The following is a 26893-nucleotide window of genomic DNA, read 5'->3' as shown; positions in this document are numbered from 1 at the left end:
GACGTAGGTCTAAAAAAAATAAACAGTCTTAGTTAATGGAAATTTTGCAAACATAAAAAGTTTCCTCCAACACATTATGCAGAACTGATCACCACTTCACACAAACATTAAGAGCTTATTGCTGGTCAAGGGAGTTTTGGGTAATAAACATTCATCATAATTACATGGTTATGAGGAAATGGAGAGCATGCTGGGAAACCATTATCAAAACCATCTAATGGCAACCGCAGAGAGGAAAGAAACACTCAATGAGAAATCTCGGTTTTCTTTGTTTTAAGATGCAGGCTAATGCAGACTCTAAATGCTCATCTGATGGTAAGATAAAATGAGTTGATCAATACAGTAGTGCAGTTTCTGATTGTGTAAAAGAGTTTTTCCTGTTCTAAGACATTTCCTGAGCTCATGGAGGACAGTTTTTTTCATTAAAACTAAAAAGAAAAAAGCTTATTTACAGTGTATATCAATGTTTTTATTTTTTTTTATGAAGGAACACATAATGAATCATGTAGAAACGTAAAAAGGTGTTAAACAAACCAAAACACTCTTATCTGCTCTTATCTGGGGTTAAGTTGTTAACTTGTGGTTTCTGAGACTAGGTAACTCTGATGAACTTATCCTGTGCAACAGAGGAAACTCTAGCTCTTTTTTTCCTGAGGCGGATCTAATGAGTGCCAGTTTCATCATAATGTTTTTCATGGTCTTTGCGACTGCACTTGACACTTTTTCTTTTTTCTAAATTGATTAGTTCTTGACATAATCTGGATTAGAACATTACTCAAATAGATCTATTCTCTGTATACCTGTAACTCTACCTCTTCACTACTTTAAAACTGATGCTCTCAAACACATTAAAAGCAAGAAATTCAAGTAATTAACTCTTGACAAGGCATATGTTTTTCATCAAAGTTTGGATTAATATTATTAATATTAAGTTACAAATGCTTTAGCCTGTGACCCAATGACATCACTGAATATTTGTGTTTATCCTTTCTAATGCTTTTCCAGGTTTTTAAGGTGCCCTGCTGCCCTTGTAAATGCACTCAATTGGGACACAACCCTACTTTTAATTTCCACTCACTGGACACTTTATTGGAAGCAACTTTATTAGAAACCCCTGCTACATTGTGCTCCGATCCACAATACAGAATCTGTGTATACAATACAATACACAATACAATATTTTGTTGCGGCAGTGAATGGTGGGTGCAAGGGATCATGGGAGTTAGTTTTTTCCTGCGTGTTTACGTAATTGTTCGTGTCCAAAGTCTTGTTAATGTGTTTCCCTGAGTGTTATAGGTTTTGTTTATGTCGTTTTTGTTACTTTTGTGCACCATGATTATTTTGTTCATGTCTATTAAAGCAGCACTAGGTAGGATTTCCTTGATTTTTGATATTTTTAAGGAAGTAAAATTACAGCTTGAAACTCACTGCAGCGCTGCACTGAGGTGTAATAGGAGGAATAGTGGTGCTCTTGTGTCTGTGCCGGAGCTCCTCTGAGCTCAAACCAGACTCTGTATGTTTTCCGAGGCGGCCGCGACCAACGCTCGCGAGAACTGCGACCTGCTTTCCGACCTTTAGTTCTAACAGTTCTACAAGGACGACTGGTTCATTCCTTCAAACTAACATACAGACACTCTGGCAGAAGCTGGAAAGAGACCGAATATGTCTGTGAAAGCCAGAAAACGAGAAAGAGAAACTAATCCGCCTGAAACATTTATTACACTCTACAACTGTAGGGGGAGCGCACGAGCACAAAATCTCAATCCTACCTAGTGGAGCTTTAAGTGCTCACCGTCAAGGTAACTCTTGGGTGTTTTACTCTGTCAACGGTTTAGTTTCAGGTGGAATCTGGTGTAAAATCTAGAATCCCAATTGCTCTTGTAAGGGCAAATAAAGAAAGTAAGTGAGTACTGGAATGAGTCTCGCTGGTTTCCCTTCCTCATCCACGCCACAGTATTATTGCAATACATTGCACACCATAGCCATGATATCAAGATACTGTGATTCTGTAAAACTCAATATATCACAAGACAATTCTCTTCGATACTTTACATCATATGTGTTACTGAAGAGGATAAAATACTCCTAAATAAACAAATACCAGACATTAAGGATTTATTGGTGTCATGTAGAAATAGAATTTCACACTAACACCATGTATCGTTATTGTATCGTGAAATGTAAATGATACACTATATATATATATATATATGTATATATATATATATATATATATATATATATATATATATATATGTACAAATATACATATATACATATATATATATATATATATATATATATATCGCAATAACGATATCAGGTCCCACCCCTACTGTGACCCCTCTGTTACCTGCAGGGACTCCCTCCTCTACCAGGTGTATGTAATGCAGTGCAGTTCATTGCAGTAATGCAGGTTAACACAGCAGATGGTACTGTGTATATTATTTACTGTGGTGGTTCTGACACTGGTTCAAAGCCTGTGGACCTGCTCTTACCAGCGCTCTTACGAGCGAGCCTGGTGGTCCGTTCCCATTTCTGCAGCTCTGCTCTCTTCTGTCTCTGGTCTCTGGGCTAATTAACCCAGATGAGGATACTAATATAGTCGTGGAGATGAAGACGGGTCCAGGCTGGAAGTGGGGCAAAGGCATGAAGGAGAGAGAGAGAGAGAGAGGGGCCGGATTTAAGAATGGAGACTTTGCTGAAGTGGGTCACTCCAGCCCCCTCCACCAGCGGGCGGCTGGGGAGAGAGATCTGTTACTATATCCAAACACCCAAAGGCTCTTTTTAATTGCTTATTACCCCTGAGCTTTGGGTCCAATCAAAAGCTTTTGGTTCTCTTAAAGGGAAAGAAGACTCTGCAGTGATACTGTACTAAATACGTATTTTTCACACTATAAGGCGCACCGGATTATAAGGCGACACTAGTAAGGAACAGGGGTGTCAACATTTTCTTCCTTTTAATTCAGCAGGTTTTGCAGCTGGGTGGTGGTGGGGGGTGGGGTAATAAAGTTAAGTGGAGCAAAGTCAGGTAAACAAATTGTAATTCTTTTAATGTTAATCTACACAGATTTCTCTCGTATCTTCCCTTTATTTGGGTGAGTAAAGTGCTTTCGTTTTCTTACAGTAAACTTAGATTTCCAGATTAACCACAAGCGACAGCGCTTCATTGAAGAACCTGTTTATTTTATTAAGTCTCTAGTCCATTCATCAAGAAATTCCAACACATTGGAGGGGATAGATTGTATGTTCAAATTATGTAATAAACTAAAAAAAAAATTAGACAAAAATGGAGATAATTATTTTTCATTGGACAGAATCACTTTCATCAGCATCAAGTCCATGTTTTGTCAAGGTGTCAGTGCACTTTAATAAAGCAGATTTTATGCAGAAAAGTACATTGAGATCTTAAAGCAGCATTTGCTGTTTTCAGGACCACATCTTTTCTAAGGATGTCCTTGTTTTTGTCAACAAGTCAATGCACAACCTAATTTAAAAGTTTGTTATATTGTGTCAACCAGTAGCAGTGGTTCAACAGTTTACTTAATATGGAATAAAATGACTTTGAATTATGATTTCTGAGACATCAGTTGAACAATCTGCATGAAAACCATAGAATAATACATTTATCTAAATGAACTGTCTATAAAAGAGTCTATAAGGACATGTCTAAAGGTAAAACCCCAGTTCAGTTTGTTGTTCCACACTGACATTCTTTCCTCTGAGAAGCTATATACTGTCTGTAATCAATTAAGAGTTAAAGTAAATGTAAGAAACTGGGTTTTACTTTCAATTTCTCACACTGTCCTATCAATTTCTGATTTGGGGGTGTATAAAAAATTCTCACAGAGGCACAGAACACAAACACTGCTTTTCCATATAAGAACTTTGTCTTCAAACTGTGAAGCATGAGGGTGGATGTATCATATTTTGGGTCTACTTTGGGTCCAGGACATTTTTTGACAAATATATAATTATATAAAGTGCGTGTTTTTTTTTATAATCTGTGCATTTTAACACTTTTATCACATCAGGGCAGGACATGTCAAAAAGTTTAAAAAAAAAAAAAAAAAACAGTGCAGTTCGCTGTTCCACACTGACATTCTTTCCTTTGAGAACCTCCATTCTCTCTAATCAAATAAGTGTTAAATATACAAATAAGTGCTAGAAACCAGGTTTTATTTTAAATGTTTCATATTGTCTCATCAATTTCTGATTTGGCAGAGGCACAGAACACAAGCACTGCTTTCCTAAATAAGAACTTCATCCTAACTGTGAAGCATGGGGGTGGAGGTATTAAACATGAGTCTGCTTTATTACTTTGGTTCCAGGACATTTTTTGATAAATTAAATTATATAAAATGTGTGTTTTTTATTTTTTTGTGCATTTCAACACTCTCCTCACATCAGCACAGGACTGAAATATCTAAAGGTAAAAATCCAGTGCAGTTTGGAGCTCCACAGTGACATGGTTTCTTCTGAGAAGCTCCAGCGTCCATCTGTGTTTGTGTATTTGAATCATGTCCTCCAGAGTAGTCGAACATGAGCTCCTCACCCACTTCCACGTCTCGGCTGGCGAACAGCGCCAACCTGGGCGCTAGTGAATGCACACGTACGGGCAGCATCACTAGGTTAGGCTGGCAGGAGTGGTTCAGGAAGCGTCCCACGTTGCCCACAGATGCCGGGTCTACAAACGTCTGGATGAACCTCCTCTCTCCCCCGTGCTCCCGGACGGAGATGATATAGTTCATGTCGCTGGAAGTCTGAGAGAGCTGTCTCCGCCGCGCCTCCTGGAACCCAATCACCTCCCCGGCGTACTCACACACGAAGCAGCCCCGCGGGATCGGCTCCAGAGCCAGAACCCCCCAGCCACGGTCCTGAGTACGGAAGACGCCCAGCTGCACCCGCAGGCCGTTCTGGACCAGGCGAGACTGGCAGGACTCACTGCACTCACACAGGACGTTACACTCGAACACAGGCTGGCTGTGGAGCAGGTCGGCCTCGTCCGCCTGACGCTCGACCAGTCGGCCCTCGCTGGTGTAGGCTTGACCGAAGCACAGACACGGGCAGCCGTCCGGCACGCAGGACTGTGCTCGGCAAACACAGCCGGGCAGGGTCACCTCACTCGGGTCAACATCACAGCCTGGACCCTGTACGTTCTCCGGAGTGTACTGCAGGACACACATTACAGACACAGCAGTTAATACAGCAGCAGCCTCCAGATTTACCAGTACATTCTCCAAAATAAACATTATATCACAATGATACAATACTGTAATTCTGCAAAAACTATATCACACAATTCCCTACAATACTTCACAGCATCTGTGTTACTAGAAAGAACTGAATGTACCAAAGTGACTTTTATATTTTAGCACAAGATGGTTCAATAAAAATGGTAAAAATAATAATAACAACCCAATAGAGCCTGCTGACCCTTTAAAAGCTGTGTAAAATTCCTTACATCACTCTGTCCTTTACTTTAACTCAAAGTTCCTAAGTGACATATGACCTACTAAACATCCTGAGAGCATCACTTCTTGCTTATGAAGGTTTGTTCCGACCATTTAACCATTTAAATGCTTTAAAGAAATGTTTTCCATGAACAACCTTTTAAAGTTCAAAGTTATTTATTTTAGTTTTAATTACATTCATTTTCAGAACTTCCAGACTTGTGTCTGGTATTTTCTATAATAATTGTAATAATAATAATAATAAGAAGAAGAAGAAGAAGAAGAAGAAGAAGAAGAAGAAGAAGAAGAAGAAGAAGAAGAAGAAGAAGAAGAAGAAGAAGAAGAATGTACACTTAATTAACCTATGTACCCTTGTTTGATTTTCTTTTCTTTGGTAGATACATTTGTTATAACATGTCATATTTGGGATATATATATATATATATATATATATATATATATATATATACACTAATGCATCTCAAGAATTTTGAATATAATTGACAAGTTACTTTATTTCAGTTATTTAGTTGAAAATGTGAAACTCATATATTGTATAGATGTATTACACACAGAGTGATCTATTTTAAACGTTTATTTATTTTATTGTTGATAAAATCAGTGTCTCAGAAACGGTACTTTTGGCAGTGTGGGCAGTGTGCCAAGTCCTGCTGGAAAATGAAATCCGCATCTCCATAAAAGTTGTCAGTAGCAGAGGGAAGCTGTAAGATATGAAGTGCTGTAAGATTTTGTGGGAAGACAAAACTGCACTGACTGTAGACTTGATAATATAACACAGTGGATCAACACCAGCAGATGACATGTCTCTCCAAAGTAACTTTTCAATGATATTCTAATTTTTTGAGATGCACTAATAAATAAATATATAGATAAATAGTATAAGAATGTAGTTATATGCTAAAATAAAGATTTTGCTTCCATCTACTGGTCGTAAATATGAACTACAAGGCAGCGCATAAACAAACATAATAAAACATTATTAAAAAAGTGTGAAAAATATTATGTTTAGAGAAAAATAAATATAGAGAGCTTGAACTCGTCACAGTGCAGTAACACGCCGCGCTTCTGTAGAGTCTGTGTAAAGGGAATATACAGAAAATAATCAGTAAAAATCTACCTGCAGTTTGGACAAAGCGTCCTGACTCACACCGCTCTCTATTAAAACCGGAATATTCTCCAGACCGCCGCTTAAATCCGCACCGAATGAGCGCAGCATGCTGCACACCGCAGCCGCTCACCGCACCCGGAGACCGGCCCCGAAAACCGGCCCGACCCGAGGAGCTCCAACACTGACCCCGGCCCCAACAACACCGCGCACACCCGGCTACCTTACACACACCAACTAGAGGAGCAGCATCACCAGCCCGCACTTCAAAATTAAAGTCCCTAAGTCAGAGTCTTAGGGACTCAGTTAAAAAATGACTAGTTATATTTACAACATAAACTTTATTTTTTTTGCAGGTTTTTAATTAACGCAGCTATTAATTTTCTCACTGCAGAAAAACCTAAATGTACTTTTTTTCAAAATAAAAGCAGATATATACGGAGCCCCTAAAGGGACATGGTGTATTTTTTTTTTACGTAGAAAGTGGTAAGCACCGCTTACTAAGTCATGAGCACCACTTACTAAGTCGTGAGCACGACTTACTAAATCGTGAGCACGACTTACTAAGTCGTGAGCACAACTTACTAAGTCGTGAGCACCACATACTAAGTCGTGAGCACGACTTACTAAGTCGTGAGCACCACATACTTACTAAGTCGTGAGCACCAGATAATGGTAGCTAGCAAGCTATAGTTTAAACTGGCATATGTTCCACAGTGTAATGTGATTAACTAGCTAGGTTAGCTAATATTATCTATATTTCATTGTGGAATGTTTTAGCTAACGTTAGCTAGGTTAGCTAATGGTAACTACTTTATTTCAGTGGGGAATGTATTAGCTAATGTAAGCTAGTTTAGCTAATTGTAACTACTTTATTTCAGTGGGAAATGTATTAGCTAACGTTAGCTATGTTAGCTAATGGTAACTACTTTTTTTTCACTGGGAAATGTTAACTAACGTTAGCCAGCTTACTCTTATTAGATGTGCACAGAAAAGCTTTTGGGCACACGCACACACACCAAACACAGCGGCTACTTTAACCCAAGCCTACCATATATTGTACAGAGAGCAATGAAAGCCTTAAAGCTAAGCTAACTTAGCTAGCATTAGGTTAGCAAGCTAGATCTTTGTAAAAGCAGCCTACATTTGATCACACATGGCAGCTAAATAAATATGATTTTGATAACTGGATTGTGTCTAATAAGAGTTAGCTGGCTATCGTTAGCTAAAACATTTCACAATGAAATATAGATAACATTAGCTAACCTAGCTAGTTAATCACATTACACTATGGAACATATGCCAGTTTAAACTATAGCTTGCTAGCTACCATTATCTGGTGCTCACGACTTAGTATGTGGTGCTCACGACTTAGTATGTGGTGCTCACGACTTAGTAAGTCGTGCTCACGACTTAGTAAGCGGTGCTCACCACTTTCTATGTAAAAAAAAAAAAAATACACCACGTCCCTTTAGGGGCTCCGTATAAATGTCTATAAACATATAAAGATCTCTTTAAAATTCTAAATAAATTATACTTATATTAATAAGGTATATGTTTAACTAAAAATAACTGTTAATAATTGTTTTATTCTATGAACCACTGATAACTTTTCTTCCAAATTCCAAATAAAAATACTGTAGAAATACTGTAGTATTTTCAGAAAATAAATTGTCAAATTGAAGGGGCCAGACCGTAGTCATAGTTTGTGGTCCCTTTTCATAACTGTCACTTTGTTTTTGACCAAACTGGAAAGTTCAAAAGCTGGGCCTAAACACATATCAGAATAAGCTTCAAGTATTAAAAGAGAAGGTAAGATCTAAAATATATTCCTTTGAAATAAAATGTTTAAGAGAAAGCAACAGGCAATAATGAACCTAAATTAACCTATAATAAATGCTTAATAGATAAAACATTTTTATTGTGGCTGTGCGAAATTTGTGAGGCAACACTAATTAAATAAAACAAATATGGAAAAAAATAGTATCAAATTGTGAATTTTAGTAAGAAAAAAAAACACTGCTAAGCCATATTATTTAATATATATGAAAATATGATTAAAAAACACAACCCTGACAGTTACTTGATTTTTTTATTTCCTTGTTTAAACCACAAAACATCAATGTATGAGCATTAAATAAAACACAAAACCGCACTGCTGCAGATGCATCCGCCTCTTCAACATGGTCTGATTGGCACTTTAGAAACTCCCCCACCCAACACACGCTATTATGTGCTTTGTAAAGCTGCTAAGATGTTCGTTCTATTGCATGAGAGACAAGGGTAGCCACGTTTCTGCATATGCAGGCTTATTTTGCATTTTAAACAATTACAAAATATATAAAGAAACTAGTTAAACACATTAGGGGCAAAAAAATAAACAATTCTCACAATTATCTTTTTTTTTTGTTCGGTTAAAAATAAAATGGAACCGTTATGATCTGGAAGGCATCCAGGCTATTCTTCTGTCCATGTTTTATTTACTGATTACTTTACTGAACGCTCAATATTTCTAAAAGGTTTAGTGTCTAAGTTTGCATGTTTAGAACAGCTGTTCAAGCTTGAGAGCAAAGTTAAAAAGGGGACCAATCAATCGTATGTAACAAGTCAACTGACCCAAACCAAGGATCCAAAATAAAACAACATTGTTCATACTGAGGCAGAAAGTGTGGAACACATTTAAAATGCTCATAGACGTCATCACAATGGTCCCGCACGTTAAAGCCCCAATTAGGAACTGCAGCAGCTGCTCAAAACAAGAGACTTTTAAAGAATGCCCTCTTAAAACGTAAAATGTGCATGTTTTCCACGTTCTCTTTTTCAGAAACAGAACTCAGAATCAGTCCAGTGATGGTGCTGCTGCAGCAGTTCCTAATTTGGGCTTTAAGAGGCTGGTCTAAAACAGTCTGTCAAGTGACAGTTGGTTGAGTTGTTGAACTTGAATGGAAAAGGAGGAAAAAACGGAGAGTGGCCATTTTTCTCGTCCTCTGCGTTGAGACATTTAGGTCAGTGTTTCCCCTTTCGTAACCTTGAAGAGAAAAGGAGAGAAAGTGAGTTATACTATGCAGCTCATTACAGATACAAGATACATTAAAGTTGTGCTTACACATAAATTATTTTAGCTTGATTTGGCTGTTGCTGAACAAGCTGTCTTTTATTTGCTTAAGTTGAATATTTAACACCCAGCAGTTTCATTCTGAGCTGTAGCACTATGGTCCAACTCACCAAGTTCCTGTTTAGAGGGTTACATCTGTGCCACAAACCTCAACTAATGCAGAATGCAAACATGCAAAAGCGTGACGATATTTTTTATTTGCATTGCATTATGTCCGTCTAAAAAAATAAACTATTAATAGTTGAGTAGAGTTTTGCATGTAAATGACAAATGCACGTAAATTCTGTCTTCTGTTCTGAGAGGCTGCTCTCTGACATGCCACATTTCCTAGCTAAAAAAAAGTCTTCACCTGGATTTAATTAAGCAAATTATGTGGGGTTGATGCTGAAGTTGGTCAGGTCTAGGTTCAGGAACAGTATGTGCTGAAAGAATGAGGTCAGCTGACTACCTGAATATAGACCAGATTATTTCACTGACAGCGAGACAGACCTCAATCAATCAAAAGCATGTGCATTATCTGTGTTCAGATTCATGGCTTAGCTGAACCCACACAGAGGAACCAGGCTGCTAATTGGAATAGTGTATAATGCTGTTAATGGACTTTTTAACACCACATATGCTCTTACTCTGGCTTCAATGTACTCAATCCTCCTCTCCAGGGCAGTCAGCTTCTCATTCAGGGTGGCTAGGCGGGACCTGCACGACATATCTGGTAAAGAAAGCAGAGAGATATTCAGAAACTGATTGTTACTCTTACTTTTGTACATAAGCATAGTTTATTTAGCAATTTTTTAGCAGTAGACATTTGTACAATATAGAAAAAAACATCCATTTAATAGTTGTTTTTGCCATATGCTGCCAGTCAAAATCATTACTGTCAACATACAGAAACAAGACAATATATAAAGCACATCCCAGATATCCATCACAGGGAATTGGCCACTTGTATTCTGGAAAAGGACCAAGCTATGCCGACTGCAATATTACAATTGGCCAACACTGGCTGAGCTACTTCAAAATATTTTCTATCTTTTTTATTACTGGTAGTTTCAATAGACCTATTCTTTGGTTTATCCAGTTAATGTGAAAAAGAGGGATTAAAGATGTGACCAGTCTATGTAAGAACCAGTTGGCTAAAAATATTTTGCAAATAAACAATTTTCAAGCGATTTCACTGTCGCAGACAAATTTCCAGTGTCAGGATAAAATCATAAGAGTGTTGCTAGAGTTGATTTGCGGTCGTGTCATCTTAATTGTTCAGTGTAAGATGGTTAGGATTGAAGTCAGTGTTTTTCGCGTCCTGACAATCAGATAAGACCAGATAAAATCGATCGTGTTAAATATTGTCGTAAGTTTTGAGACTTAGCTCACACAAATAGTGACCTGAACAATGTCAACAACCAATCGAAGAGCTACAGGAAGCTGCAAAGCAATATTACTTACTTTTTTACTTAATATTTTACGTGACTCTTCACAAACGATAAAAAAAAAAACACATTTTGCAGTTAATACGTCTTAAATGGACCTTACTTTAATATGTACAATACTTTAAACACAAGTAGCACTTTAAAGTCAATATATATAAAGTTATTTTATTTTGCACTACTTTGTCTTGTTGTTCAGTGTTATTTTTGATACAAACAAGTTTAATAAATACACATTTTGCAAGAATGGTGTTCTTAATTGCATTGATTCTATCTAAAACAAAGTTAAATAGGTATAGCAGTGAAACTGTGATTCTTTTCTTTTCAAGGTTGAAGCAAAAAAGTGAAAATAAGCAAATTGGCAGAGTTAAACACAAAATGTATTATATTAAAAAATATCAAGAAGTAACATTGTGACTAAAAAATAAACTGTTGATGGGCCAAAAGCTGTAAATCTCTAATAAATCACAGTATTGATGTACACATTATTTGTAACTCAAAATGTAATTCGACTGTATGTAATCTCCACCAGAAGCATGATGGTAAATAATCTCAGAAATAATCTAATTGCAGTCTTGCAAACAGTGATCCTCTGTCTATCTGTGAGTAAAAAGTCTGTGACTTGTCTTTGGGTGTCTACTGTCTTTTTAAAGTTCTCTGGTGTATGGTTAGCATTAGTCATACTGAGCTGCAGCGCCACCAGAACGCACCCAGAAAAAAACAGGAAGCTAAAAGAAGCTAGTGGTTTATATGTAGCTAAGGAGGTATAATGAGAAATATACATTTATATACACTGTACTGTAATATTAAAGACTCACATTTACGGTTTATTACACTCAAAAAGTTTATCTATCCCGCCAGCTAACTGCATTAACATTACTGTAGCCTGAGTCCACTATGTTTATGTTTATATTGACGGGCTAAGCTAGCTGGCTAGGTTAGCTAAGCTATAAGGCTAAACTAGCTCTCTAGGTGACGACTTGTCCTGTATAAATATGTACACTACACCCTCCCCAGCTCCAGTTACGCTCTAAATAACGAGCCAAAAGCCTGTGAACATATCTAAAAACAGGGATAACCCACATTAACCAGCTAATAGTTATCCATCCGCCCCTCCTCATTCCTCCACACGCTAGCTAACACCGTTAGCACCGCGGCTACCGCAGCTCACGGCCGGTTACACACAGCCCCCAGCCCGCTCCTCTGGCCGAACTCACCGAAGGAATTGAGGAAATCGGCTATTTTCTTGATGCTGCTGGTAATCACTTCGATATACTCGCGATTTGCCCAGTCCTGGTGGATTTCTCTCTGCACTGGATCCTCCTGTCCGGCCATGTTGATCTACTGAAGCCGCTGCGTTTGTTTTAGTGGCTCCGCAGCGCCGCCTGCAGCCAAACATGCGGCGAAAAACTCAACAGTATACGGCTCCTCGAAAAAGTGGGTCATTCTGCAGTTTATTCCATTTAAAAAAAATAAAGCAGATATTAAGCAGATATTATTGTTGTTTACCAGACATAAATCTTTATTATTTATCTCGATTTCTTTATCTTTAATAACAAAGTTTATATTACAAAAAAATTATGCAGTAATAAGGTAATTAGAATCAGACATTTTTTTTGTTCATCTTTATTTGACACTTCTCTATCAGCCATTTAACCAAAAGTTTTTGGACTTTAAAATTAAACCAACATTTTTTTGGACCTTTCTTTATCAGCCCAAATATTGGCATTCCACCATTTAACCAAAAGTTTTTGGACACTTCTTTATCAGCCCAAGTATTGGCATTCCACCGTTTAGCTAAAAGTTTTTAGATTTAGCATTTATTTAAGCAATATTTAAGCATTTAACCAAATGTTTTTGGACTTTATCTTTTAACCAAATGTTTTTGGACACTTCTTTATCCACCATTTAACCAAAACATTTCTTGATTTTAGCATTTAACCAAACGTGTTTGGACTTATACATTTAACCAAACGTTTTTGGACACTTCTTTATCATCCCAGGTATTGGCATTCCACCATTTAACCAAACGTTTTTGAACCTTATCATTAACCAAACGTTTTTGGACACTTCTTTATCAGCCCAAATATTGGCATTCCAGCATTTATCCAAAGGTTTTTGGATTCTAACATTAGACCAATTTTTTTGGAACCTTTTTAATCATCCCAAGTATTGGCACTCATTTTTTTTATTTTAGCATTTAACCAAACGTTTTTGGCACTTCTTTATCAGCCCAGGTATTGGCATTTCACCATTTAACCAAATGTTTTTGGACACTGCTTTATCAGCCCAAGTAATTGGCATTTCACTATTTAAGTAAACGTTTTTGAACCTTATCATTTAACCAAAGGTTTTTGGACTTTATCTTTTAACCAAATGTTTTTGGACTTTATCTTTTAACCAAATGTTTTGGACCCTTCTTTATCAGCCCAAATATTGGCATTCCACCATTTAACCAAAAGCTTTTTTGGTTTTAGCATTTAACCAAAAGTTTTTGGACACTTCTTTATCAGCCCAAGTATTGTCATTCCACCATTTAGCTAAAAGTTTTTAGATTTAGCATTTAACTAAAGGTTTTTAGACTTAAGCATTTAACCAAAAGTTTTTTGACACGTTTGAAACAGCCCAATTATTGTCATTCCACTATTTAACCAAACATTTTTGGACTTTAGCATTTAACCAAATGTTTAGTCCAAGTATTGGCATTCCACCATTTATACAGTTTACCATTTATTTTGAGACTAAAGTAGCTTTTAAACGTTATAAAATATTAACAATATGAAATATAATAAATAATAAAAATGTAAATAAAAATCTTAAGAATATTGACATCAATATTTACATTGTACATGAAAAAACACTGTTTTTTCACATTATGAGGTATATAGGTGTGAGTTCTGCTTCTAGTAAGTGTATATAGTGTGTGGGTATGTGTACATTGTATGTATGAAAACACTAGCTATAGGTAATATACAGTTGTAGATGTGTTTATATTAGCAATGCATTCAACTAATTTATTTACACAGACTATTGGGAATTTACAGCTTATTGGACGTCAGGGGCTGGAGCCTTGAGTAACTTAAGCGACGACAACGGCTTGGGCAAAAGAGGGCTCCACTGACACACGGTTTTAGGCAGTGACCTATATTCAGGCATTAGTTTTACCCTACAGACTGTCATATATATACTATATATATAAGATCAGAGATTAACCGTAAATATCCATTGAAAATTCTGTGAAGTCTAAAACCATGCTTAATCTCTGTCTGGGGAACTGCCCTACAGTGTCCTAGATTAATCTAATTATTTAACGTTAATTGATTAAATACTATATTAAACAGCCTATATAAACGGAAACGTTGTGAATTATTTAAATATCTATTTGAACGAACGATTTTAACGTTAACTGGCTTCTTTGTTAACCAAGCTAGTTAATAACTAACCTAGCTAGTTAGACAGGTTAATTTGCTAACGCTAACATTAATTATCCAATTGCTGTTCATATAAATACAGTTTACTAGGAAAAAAGTAAGTGCATTTTTGAAATTATTATACATATCAGTTGTATTAGCTAGAATATATATTTTTAAACTTTTTCAGAATTACTGATAATGAGGCATAAATGACCTTTAGCATTACTGGCTAGCTTAGCTAACCTGGTAACCTAGAAACTGAATCTTCTGGTTGTTTATGTTAGCTAGCTAGCTAACTAACTAGCTTGCCCAGCTACCAGCTTGGTGAATCAACCAGGTTAATAGACAAAGAAGCCCATCTAACTAAAACAAAAAAACTATAAATAAATAAAATAATAAGTTAGTTAACCAGAATAGAGTATGTTTCCCTGGATTCCCTGGATTTTTTTTTTACAATCTTGACCATTAAAGATCTATGAAAGCCCATTCACGCCAGCTAAAATAAACACAAATTCCAGCACATATTAATTTTCTAATTATTGCATACATACTTTTTTCATTATTTTGAGATACTATGTCGTAATTGTGAGATTCTAAGTCATTATTTAGAGATACTATCTCGTTTTTGTGAGACATTATTTTGAGATGCTTTCTTGTTATTTTCAGATATAAAGTAAATATGTTTTTTAGATAATAAGTAGTTATTCTGAGATACTAAGTCACTATCTTAAGATACTATTGAGATATCATTATTTTGTGATGCTTTCTTGTTATTTTGAGATATGATGTCATTATTTTGAGATATCAGTATTTTGAGATGTTAACTTGTTATTTTGAGATGTAATGTCATAATTTTTAAAAACTTAGTTGTTATTTTCAGATACTAGGTCATTGTTCTGAGATATTTTGAAATGCTAACTCATTATTGTGAGATAATAAGTCATTATTTTGAGATGCTCTCTCATTATTTTGAGTTCACAGATACAGCACAATAATGTGCAGTTATGTCATAGTAGTTTTTTTTTTTTTTTAAGACTAAAAAGTTAAGAATGTTGTCTTTATCTTGGTAGCTAGAAAAATGCCAACCCAGCTAAGACAGTATATACAAGGCCTTTCAGCAGCCCGGGATCATGAGTACTGCTCACCTGCTTCACACAACACCTCAGAACCTGTTATTTATGTCTCGCCTCAATACATTATTGGCCACACTGAGATCCTTCATGACTGCGGCCTCTGCCCAGTGTACCATAATGTGATGTTTAGACACTCAGAGAGGCCTGATTGCAGGCCTGCATGGTGAGTATGTGCTTAACTGTGATTATATGATTGTAGTATATGCCTTGGTTTTCTTAAAGATGTCATAACACTACTAATTATTGTCCACACCCTTCCTTATGACTTAGCCTGGGATCCAAAAAGAAGTCTGAAGGTGCCGTGCCACAGAACTGCGATGGATTGCTTGGTCTGTGTAATCTCTTTATATTTATATATTTACACATACAGCTCTGGAAATAAATAAGAGACTACTTAAAAATGATGATTTTCTTTGATTTTACCAAATTAAAAACTTCTGGAATATAATCAAAAGAAAAATTGATGATCACAAGCCATGAATTTTTGCACCAGGAATGGCATGAAGTTATCCAAAAGCATTGTGTAAGACTGGTGGAGGAGAACATGCCAAGATGCATGGAAACTGTATTCTAAAACCAGGGTTTGTTATTTAACCATTTCTCATTTTCTGCAAATAAATGCTCTAATTGACCATTTTTTTATTTAGAATTTGGGATAATGTTGTCCATAGTTTATAGAATAAAACAAAAATGTTCATTTTACTCAAAGCTTTACCTACAAATTGCAAATTCAGAGAAACTTAATCAGAAACTGAAGTGGTCTCTTAATATTTTCCAGAGATGTATATCAATCTAGACTTTCCTTGACAGTAGAGATTTTTTAAATTATTTATTAATTCCCTTTATTCTAGTAGAAACAATAAATGAACAGGCATCCCCATACCTTTTTTTGATTGCTATGCATTTAATTACAAATATGTGGAATTACAGTATACATAAACAAGGCCAGCACTTCATGGAGGTCAGGAATGCTGTAACGCTGCAGTTATGTAATTCTTCCTGTTCTTGTTCCTTTCCTGAAGAGGCCTCCAGCCTGCAGACTCTGGAGGAGCTACTAGCAAAGCTGGAGTTTGAGAATGAGCTCAACCGGGTGTGTGGTAACCTCAGGGTGAGCACGAACACACAGTCATCACCACTACCATCAGACAGAGGGAGTTACAGTACTGAAAGTGCAGACAGTGGCGTGGAGGAAGGTGAAGACAGTGAAGAGGACACTGATGGTGAGGAAGATGTGCTCACAGGCCTGCTGGACATGGTCCTGGAGATGGAGCAGGACTATGACCTCTACTTCTAGTTGTGGGTGGATCAGAGTTATTTTCCTTGCATGGGCAGAGCACTGGAGCACAGGACTCTGGAGAAATGGATTTTAGGCTCTAGTTTAGTGATAAAACAATAAAGAACTGTGGCCTTAAAAGTTACCAGTTAACAATAAATAATAAAAATAGCCTAAATAGCCTAATATCTAATATCTAAATGTTTAATCATTTTCTTATTGTTTGTGATTTTTTTAAATAACATTGCAATCCAACACTTCATTCTAAATAGCATTGCAATCTATGTATTATTATTATAATATGAACACTGCCAAAATCTCATCTGTCTAACTGAAAGTTATTTTTATTTGTTTTTTAAAACGAACTTATTGAGAAATAGATATTTTTAATATATTTTTTTATACATTTTTTGAAACATATTATTTATATTTAGCTTTAACGTAAACTGTTTATAAATATGGAATGTATAAAACTTGTGTGCCACATTACAAATAAACAAGATAAAAAATTCCGGATCTGTGGTCTGTACATATAACCTTATTAAACTTGGAACTGAGACATTATAAATAAACATGTTCAAAGAGCCAGGGTCTGTCTGCAGTGTTGGAGACCCATGACACAGTGGTATCTTCGCCAGTCTGTTATGTAAGCCATGACCTACAGTTTAAATGAGACAGCTGAGCAAGGACAACACTGAGGCTGACCTAGAGGAGGGAATGGCAGTAATAGTACAAGTACCATAGCAATTGCAGATGACACAGTACTCTTGTCTCTGCATCTGGACAACATGCTGGAGGAGCCACTAAAGAAATAGCATCAGAAACAGTACATGCTCTGTACATTCATTCTCTTACGCTCATCTTACCAGTGATCAGTGAACTGTGAGATCAGCTCACAAGATTTTGCAGGACCCTTATCATGTTTAAATGGCTTCCATCAGGACGCAGACTTTGCTGTCCACAGTGCAGGACACAAAGAAGGAAGACTCCCCAGGGCAGTCCAGCTCCATAATCCTGAAGCTGATATATAAAGTGTAAATTTACGTGCAAAGGTGTGAGAAGTTTTCATATATAGTATTAATTTTTAGATACTAGATTTTAAAAATACTTCTTTAGAAAGTGAAATATCAACTTTTTTTTTACTAAGCTTTTTACTCATCTTCATACTACACTACATACGTCTGCTATGTTCTTGCTGGAGTGTGTGTGTGTGTGTGTGGGGGGGGGGGCATGACGTGATGTGCAGGTGTAATGGATCACAGTATAAACCAATAGGGAGTTGGAATGGTATATGTTTATACTTCTCTACATCCAATCACAATCAGATTCACTCTATCTGGATGATAGTCATATGAAAAATAATTACTCCAGTACAGTATAGATAACCTCTCTTGACACCTCAGTTTATGAGTATCAATGAATGTTGTACGTGTTGTGTCTGTTATTTTATGCCTATTGAATTCCCCTTGGGGACAAATAAAGGAATCTGAATGTGAATCTGAATATGTCCAAAAGATCCATATTCTCTAAATACTGTATACTGCCATATATAAATTCTTACTCATTGCGGTTTATTCAATGTGCATGTCTGAGAAGCTTGTCTCAGTCATTAATCTTTAACCTTTATTTTGCCACCTACTGACTATCAAAACTAATCATTTTTATTGCCAGCTAATCTTTACCAGTGTTATACATGTTCTTACAACACACACAGCACAAAGACACTTCTGTCTGACTGTAATACTCTCACACACACACAAACACAGGTCACACAGTGTCAGGACTTTTGCCAGTATCTGGTTGTTTGTTGTTGTGACATTCTGCTATGGTGCAAAGGAGAGCTGAAATCTCTACAGACGTACACACATGCAATTCTGCATGTAATAAAATTACACATACAGCTCTGGAAAAAATTAAGAGACCACTGAGTTTCTCTGATTTTGCTATTTATAGGTTTATGTTTGAGTAAAATGAACATTGTTGTTTTATTCTATAAACTACAAAAACATTTCTCCTAAATCCCAAATAAAAAAAATGTAATTTAGAGCATTTATTTGCAGAAATTGAGAAATGGCTGAAACAAAAAAGGTGCAGAGCTTTAAGACCTCAAATAATGCAAGGAAAACAAGTTCATATTCATAAAGTTTTAAGAGTTTAGAAATCAATATTTGGTGGAATAACCCTTGTTTTTAATCACAGTTTTCATGCATCTTGGCATCATGTTCTCCTCCACCAGTCTTACACACTGCTTTTGGATAATTTTAGGCCACTCCTGGTGCAAAAATTCAAGCAGTTCAGTTTGGTTTGATGGCTTGTGGTCATCTATCTTCCTCTTTTTATATTCCAGAAGTTTTTTAAGTGGCCTCTTGTTTTTTTCCAGAGCTGTAAATGACATGATATGTATGTCATTTATTAGAGTATTTGAGCCCTCCTCACTCATGAACACCACTGCTTTCACTGCTTTAAATGAGAAACAAAAAACTTAAGGTCTGCTCTTTAATAATAATAAAAAAAAAGGTTGCCCTTTTTTTTTTTTTTTTACCTAATTCACCTTATCCTTTCATTTACATTTCCAGAGTGACTTACATGGTTATTTATATTACAGAAGTGGACCAATGTAGTGTTAGGAGTCTTGCCCAAGGACTCTTATTGGCGTAGCACAGCTTTCATTCACCCAGACCGAGAATTGCACCCTAATCTCCCTAATCATGATTATGATATCTCACTAGCAGGTAGTGGTGTTATCCACTGAGCCACACCAATCACTTTCAGTTAAAAGGAAACCAGTAGCACAGCAACCAATGAGGAAGTAAAAAAAAGTGAAGTGTTGTGGTTTGCCTGGTTCTTTCCTGAATTTCGACAAACTTCTCTAGATTAGGTAACAAACAAAAAAGGAGAAACAGTTCTTTTTCATTATGGAATGTTTATTTGGTTTAAAAGAGCTGGACGGTAGAGCTGAGCATTGCTGGACGTAGTTAAATTACCACTGTTATCAACAGACATTTACATTTTCATCAGACACCCCCCTCACAATAGATTTCAAGAGGCGCCTTCATAGAGTAAACAGCCTACAGCACAGTCGCACTCTACCCAAGTCAGCAAAGTCAGCCAACACACACTAAAACAGAGCCATCTCAAACAGAGCTGGTGGCCAGAAATGATAGGACGGGGGTAGATGTTTACTGCCCTTATCTCCTGTCCACACAACCCCAGCAGGCCCAGCGCCAGGCCAGTTTACTTGACCTTCTTGAGGAGCTCCTTGATGTCGGCCTCGATGTCACTGGTCAAGAAGTTCCTGCTGTAGCGTTTAAACGGCTCTCCGTCTGGACCAATCAGAAACTTCTCAAAATTCCACGAGACGTCATTCCTGCAAACCGGGCTCCAGATGATGAACTTGGGGTCTGTCATCAAGGCCATGGAGTTGTCACTGGGAAAGGGCAGCTTCTCCTTCAGGAACTCGAACAGGGGATGGGCATTGGTACCATTTACTTCGACCTTCTCCAGCAGCTGGAAGCGAGGCTCGAAGCCGTTCCCTGGACGGACGTACTTCAGGCAATTGAGGATTTCTTCGTTCTTGCCATTCTCCTGGTTGGGACAGAAGAAACAAGTGAATTAATTCAGGCAGCTCTGTGGGCTGTTATTCCAAAACCTCAGTGACTTAAGAGCCCATTACAGCATGCCCTGGAGCCCTCATTATCAAATTTCACAAAGTCACGATGATAAAAACAACAGTCTGTGTATGCAGGCCTACTAGCTTCATAACCAACTGCACAGGAGCAATTATATAATTAATCCTATTTTTAAAAATACAGTATGTATTTGTTTATGGTTCAATAACGCATATATTAGGGGTTTCATAGGCCTACAGTATTTTTAGCACTGTAAGGCGCAATAGATTACAAGTACATTATAAGTACATAGATTATAAGTACATTACATAATGCCTTGAGTATTTTCAAACATAAGGCATTATAAGGCACTCTGGTGATTTTTGGGAAAATTATAGAATTTTAAGTGCACCTCATAGGTCAGAAATTTCTAAAGATTAACTAATAAAGTGTTTTTGTTCTACAATGTCGCATTCTCAACTGTACCTAAAATAATTATTTTTCCTGTTGGGTTGCACCACATGATATTTTGACTTATTAAACAACAGAAATTAACTTTAACCAATATAGTGTTTTTTGAAAAGTTAAAGTAAGTACATATGTAGGTACATACAGGAGAGGTACCACATAATCACTCTAAACTAGTGGTGTGCCATTTCGTATTGTATGCAATATTATAGCCACAATTTATGTCACGATTAAAAAAACACTCCATATAAAAAAAATAATAATAATTACATTAAATCATATTTATTTTATTATTTACTGTATTTACTTTTCTTAGTTTGCAGTTTATATGCAAACTTAGCATTTGTCATATTGCCAAGAATATTGAAATAGTGTGATATTGTTTTAGGGCTATCAGACACTTTCTGAGGCAAAAGATATTTTCAAAGAAATCAAATGCAGTATAATTAATCAGACACATTCTGAATGTATGAATTATACACCACTTTTTAAATCACAACAAATTTTCTAAAATTTCCACAATCATTCAATGCTTTCAAAAGTATCAAGCATTTATTTTTTTATAGCATTTAAATCAGTTTTCTGATTTTAGCATATATTTTCTAAAATAATCAGACTCATACAAATCTAATGTGTTTATAATGACTAGGCATTTTTTCTGAACTATCAGATGTTTTGGGAATTATGAGACATAACTGAAAGCATCTAAACAATCAGGAACTTTAATAATTATCATAAAATTTCTAAATTATTATGTATTTTATGGATTATCAGTCTTTTAAATCATCATTTCCTGTATTGTTGTTTTTTTCCTGATCTAAATTCTTGCTTCTAAAACTCTAAAAACAAGCCCTGTTCAGACGGAGGGGACACAGAGCTCAGGTTATAATAATGATCAGCTAGAAGTGTGAGGGTGGCTCACCTGGTGGCCGAACTGGTTGCAGGGCACTCCCAGGATCACGAGCCCCTTGTCCGAGTAGTTGGCGTGGAGCTCGTTCATCTGAGTGTAGTCCCTGACCGTCGTGCCTCAGAGAGACGCTACATTCTCTATCAGCACTACTTTCCCCTTCAGAGAGGAGAAGTTCAGCAGATCTCCGGAGAGGAGTTTAGCGGACAGGTCGTAGAACTTCTTCATACCCGCGGCCATGCTGTCACACACACACAGCTCAAACACACACAGAGCTCAAACACACACACACAGCTCCTTCTGCTCTCCTTCAGGTTCAGACTCAAACCAGGGGGCGGAGCTCCAGCACGTCACTAACAGATACACTCACACCACGTGGTACAAACTTACTTACAGAGACTATAAATACAGTACTGACACACAGTCTATTATTATACAAACACACACACTGCAGATTCACACCGCCCCAGAGAGTATATAATAACACAATAATGTAATAACACTTAGACATGTGATACAATAGTTCAATGAAATGTATTAACTTTATTATATCACCATATTAATACTCTCTGGGACAATATATCATTCATATTCCAGCTCATTTTAGAACTCAACAATATAAAGTTACACATTACACTGGGAAAGGAAAGAGAGAGAGAAAGAAATAGCTGAGCTTTGGTTGAATCATCTGCTTTTGACAGGCTTAATTACTGAAACGTATCTTCTGTATGGCCAAAGCTGTTTACAGAGTCTGACCACTTTCCGCTGTTATATCAGAAATGTGAAACACTAGAGAGAGCTCGCGAGCGAGTCCTTTATGAATGAGGTGAATGGAGATAAAAGCAGGAAAAAACTTAAAATAAATTTTAAAAAGCAACTTACTACTACTTTTGAGTATTTTTTAATTTAAAAAGTAGAAAATTATTTTTTACTAAAAAGCAAAGAAAGTTCTTGTATACACCTGAGTTTAAAGGCTTTTTGGGGGTAGCATTGATTATGGGCTGCTGATGAATAGACATTGAAAAACAACAGCAATTAATAATATTAATATACAATTTAATAAACAATATTAAGGGTAAAATCAACAGTGACCTTAATTAAATTAGTTACTATGAACTATGGACGTAAATTAGGTAATTTAAATGAGTATGAACTGATTTTGAACTTTAAATGTGATCAGGTGTTCTGTCGAGTTTTGCTATCCTGTCAAACCGTGCTAACCTAGTACATATCTAAACGTAAAAATGCCAGAAAAAGACCCATATTTAAACATGCTTTCAGTAGGATATTTGGAAAGCCTGAATCAATATTAGGTTATTAGGGGTGATTAATAACCCTTTTTTCATTGCTCATTTATTATTACTTTTATTATTATCAACTGTCATTTACGCATTTGTAATACTCAGACAAATAATGGCAAGGGGGTTCCGGTTGTTTAAATGCACCCAAGAAGAAAAGAATTACCATAAAAAAAATACAAACAACTCGACAGAACACCCGAAACACTGTATTTATGTCTGAGCATCTCTACAAAAAAAAAAAAAAAAGCTAACAGAAAATGCGCAGCATGTGCACATTGTATTTTATTGCATAACTGTGCAAATTTCACTAACACTAATCAACACGATCAAGTATGTTCTGTTCTATAAAAATAATGTGCTACATTTTTTTCTGTTTGTCTTAATATATTTCCAGATATTACCTAAAAAAAAGAGAATTTAAAAAAACTGAACTGTGTATGCGTATATGCTGCGCAGCCTCTGTCAGCTTCAGTGATGTCTTGATTTGAATCGGACTGATCCAAACTGATCCGTTCTGTTTTTATCTCTCTTCTTTCCGTGTTTATTTTAACGGCATGGCATTTAAAACTATTATAGAACATATGCAATCAAATCTGAGAAATGTAGCTAGTTGTCTACATTGGAAATTGTGTAATTTGAAGCACATTTAGTGTTATAATCCGGATTTGCCCTCTATGTGTGTGCTAATGGTACAGTCCAGGAAGCAGCGTGTGCAGTGTTTTGGTTGGAGTATGTGTGTTGACCTCGGCAGCTCTGATTTATGAACAAACGCGTTTTAAAACGTTTACACGCGTTTTTACACACTTATATCTCAACGCATGCGCTCTAATATGAACAGTTTAGCCCCAGCCAGCTCCACTTGGGCTAGTTTAGAGTATTACTGGATTTAACAGCGTGGAAAAGTCAAAATCTGCTCAATCATCTCCATCCTCATCATCCGCATCATACTCATCAGCATTGACAGCGTTTACTGATCCAGCTGGACCTTCCCAAGACCGTCTGCTCAAGATCAGCTACCTCAGGACCCTGCCCTGCACCCTCACTCGGTCCTGCCATGTGGGACCCTCCTCTGCTGCTGCTGCTGCTGAGCCTGGCTGGGGTCCTGTTCAGCTTCCTGTTGATTCTGTCTGTTTATGTTCTGTACTCTGGACTCCTGACCAAGATCCACATCAGAACCGGTTCACCTCCCATCAGGACCATAACTGTAGCTTATAAATACAAACAGGGGCCTTATAAAGAGTGTGGGAGGCTGTTTGCTGAGAGCTGCACTCTAGGACCAACACTGCCCACTGTGGGCATCTTCTATGATGATCCAAAGAAGGTGAGGGAGATGTGCTGTTATGTACAAGTGATTTATTTATTTATTTATTTATTAATTTTATTTAATTTATTTTACAGCATTGACATCTGTTCAGTGCAAATACATATTACATATTAGTGCATCTCCAAAAAAATATAATATACTTGAAAAGTTACTTTATTTCAATACTTCAGTTCAAAATGTGAAACTCATATATTATATAGATGTATTACACACAGAGTGATCTATTTTAAGCGTTTATTTATTTTGTTGTTGATGATTATAGCTTACAGCCAATAGAAAAATATAAAAAATCACTGTCTCTGAAAATTAGAATATTATATAAGACCAATGAAATTTGCATTTTGGACTTGATAATAAAACACAGTGGACCAACACCAGCAGATGACATGGATCTCCAAACCATCACTGATGGTGGAAACTTTACACAAGGCCTCAAGCAGTTTGGACTGTGTGTCTCTCCACTCTTCCTCCAGAGTCTGGTCCCTTGTTTTACAAATGAAATGCAACAAATTACTGATGATCAGTGATGGTTTGGAGAGACATGTCATCTGTTGCTGTTGATCCACTGTGTTTTATTATCAAGTCTAAAGTCAGTGCAGTTTTGTTACGGAAAATCTTACAGCACTTCATGCTTCCCTCTGCTGACAACCTTTGTGAAGATGCAGATTTCATTTTCCAGCAGGACTTGGTACACTGCCCACACTGCCAAAAGTACCAATTGGTCTTATGTAATATTCTAATTTTCTGAGACTGATTTTGGGGTTTTTATTGGCTGTAAGCCATAATCATCAACAATAAAATAAATAAACGCTTAAAATAGATCACTCTGTGTGTAATATTTCACATTTCACATTTTTAACTGAATTACTGAAATAATATAACTTTTCAATGGTATTCCTATTTTTGAGATGCACTACTATAGGCTGATACTGCAGCCTAAGTGGATAAATTCGTTGTTAATTACCATTATTTCAGCAGAAACACTGATCCTGTGGTAAGCTTTCATGCTTGCATGTTCATATTTATAATGAGTTAAGTTTGCATCTAGCATGTTGAAGAAGAAGAACTGCTGCATTACAGATGATTAATTGATGGTAGACCATCCCTCTGAAGCCTGTGGAGGTGTAATGTGTTTTTGAGCCACTAGGTGAGGCTGTTGCTACAGTAATGCTGGGTAATGCTCGTGCATGGTTGGTACACTGTTGTGTGTGGATGGTCAGATGGTGAGGAGATTGTTTTATGTGATATCACTTGGCTGCTTTTTTTAAAATAATGTGTTTTTTGCTGCCTAATTGGTGTAAATGGGATGATACTGTGTTTGTTTGTCTGCAGAGTCAGGATTTACTCCACACTGCGCTCAGCCTCGCTCTGTATCAGCAGGTTGTACAGAAACACATTAGCTGTAGAGCTGGAGGTGAATATGAGTCCATCAGCAGGGGCTTGGTGGTTTAGACGGTCCTGCCTGGAGGAGGATAACAAAAACCCTTTTTTTATTTTTTCTTTCCCCAAAATCTTCTTGAAGAGTCTTTCTGGTGGGAGAGTGTGCTGCAATAAATCATGAGTCCTAACTAACCAAAGGAATACTCCAGGGGTAGTGCTGGGTGATATATTGGTTTATCCGGTATACCGGTTTTAATTTTCAAGTCCATTTCCAAGTCAAGCCAAGTCCTGCTGGAAAATGAAATCCACATCTCAATAAAAGTTGTCAGCATAGGGAAGCATTTCATTTGGAAATCAAGGTTTCAGGAAGAGTGGAGAGGCACACAGTCCAAGCTGCTTGAGGTCTAGTGTGAAGTTTCCACAATCAGTGATGGTTTGAAGAGATGTCTGTCATCTGCTGGTGTTGATCCACTGTGTGTTATATCAAGTCTAAAGTCAGTGCAGTGTTTTACTGGAAAATCTTACAGCACTTCATGCTTCCCTCTGCTACTGACAACTTTTATGGGGCGATGCGGATTTCATTTTTCAGCAGGATTTTGCACACTGCCCATACTGGCAAAAGTGCCAATTTTTCTTATATAATATTTTAATATTCTAAGGCACTGATTTTTGGGTTTTCATTAGCTTTAAGCCATAAATCATCAACAATAAAATAAATAAACGCTTAAAATAAATTACTCTGTGTGTAATACATCTACATAATATATAATTGTCACAAATAAAGTAACTTTTTAATGATATTCTAAATTTTTGAGACTCACTATTAAATAGATCAGGTGGGATTGATTAGTGCTTGGAGCTAAAGTCTGCTCAAAGATACTGGTAGCTCTGTAAGAGCGGAAATGGAGACCTCTGATCTACACAATACTATAGATACTAGCAGATACTAGCTTTCAATGTTATGTACT

At 36.6% G+C, this 26893-nt stretch overlaps 5 protein-coding genes across 5 annotated transcripts in view; 2 read left to right on the top strand and 3 right to left on the bottom strand.

The window, feature by feature from the left end:
- Window positions 1-3165: 3165 nt before the first annotated feature.
- setmar (SET domain and mariner transposase fusion gene) lies at window positions 3166-6851 on the bottom strand. The gene is made up of 2 exons (XM_022682601.2): window positions 6592-6851; window positions 3166-5171 (listed from the first exon to the last, which is right to left on the bottom strand). Exons 1-2 carry the CDS (start codon window positions 6688-6690, stop codon window positions 4407-4409), a joined length of 864 nt encoding a protein of 287 aa, XP_022538322.2. The 5' UTR covers window positions 6691-6851; the 3' UTR covers window positions 3166-4406.
- A 1801-nt stretch (window positions 6852-8652) lies between these two features.
- Window positions 8653-12499, bottom strand: brk1 (BRICK1 subunit of SCAR/WAVE actin nucleating complex). The gene is made up of 3 exons (XM_007254551.4): window positions 12336-12499; window positions 10321-10403; window positions 8653-9607 (listed from the first exon to the last, which is right to left on the bottom strand). The coding sequence occupies exons 1-3, from the start codon at window positions 12451-12453 to the stop codon at window positions 9581-9583; spliced, it is 228 nt and encodes a 75-aa protein (XP_007254613.1). The 5' UTR covers window positions 12454-12499; the 3' UTR covers window positions 8653-9580.
- Window positions 12500-14331: 1832 nt separating this feature from the next.
- Window positions 14332-17546, top strand: LOC111195459 (uncharacterized protein C3orf62). The gene is made up of 4 exons (XM_022682862.2): window positions 14332-14646; window positions 15602-15827; window positions 15935-15993; window positions 16687-17546. The coding sequence occupies exons 2-4, from the start codon at window positions 15610-15612 to the stop codon at window positions 16956-16958; spliced, it is 549 nt and encodes a 182-aa protein (XP_022538583.2). The 5' UTR covers window positions 14332-14646; window positions 15602-15609; the 3' UTR covers window positions 16959-17546.
- Window positions 17547-19840: 2294 nt separating this feature from the next.
- On the bottom strand, window positions 19841-22251 carry gpx1a (glutathione peroxidase 1a). Its single transcript, XM_015607177.3, has 2 exons — window positions 21936-22251; window positions 19841-20522 (listed from the first exon to the last, which is right to left on the bottom strand). The coding sequence occupies exons 1-2, from the start codon at window positions 22158-22160 to the stop codon at window positions 20172-20174; spliced, it is 576 nt and encodes a 191-aa protein (XP_015462663.1). The 5' UTR covers window positions 22161-22251; the 3' UTR covers window positions 19841-20171.
- A 1651-nt stretch (window positions 22252-23902) lies between these two features.
- Window positions 23903-26893, top strand: part of LOC103031331 (testis-expressed protein 264 homolog) — a 67659-nt gene continuing 64668 nt past the window's right edge. Inside the window, exon 1 of the mRNA XM_049471776.1 lies at window positions 23903-24542. Coding sequence (XP_049327733.1) covers window positions 24276-24542 — 267 coding nt within the window. The 5' untranslated portion in view covers window positions 23903-24275. The remainder of the gene's footprint in view (window positions 24543-26893) is intronic.

The sequence above is a fragment of the Astyanax mexicanus genome, chromosome 24, assembly GCF_023375975.1.
Source record: "Astyanax mexicanus isolate ESR-SI-001 chromosome 24, AstMex3_surface, whole genome shotgun sequence".
Lineage (NCBI taxonomy): Eukaryota > Metazoa > Chordata > Actinopteri > Characiformes > Acestrorhamphidae > Astyanax > Astyanax mexicanus.
This window is presented reverse-complemented; position numbering and strand designations above follow the sequence as displayed.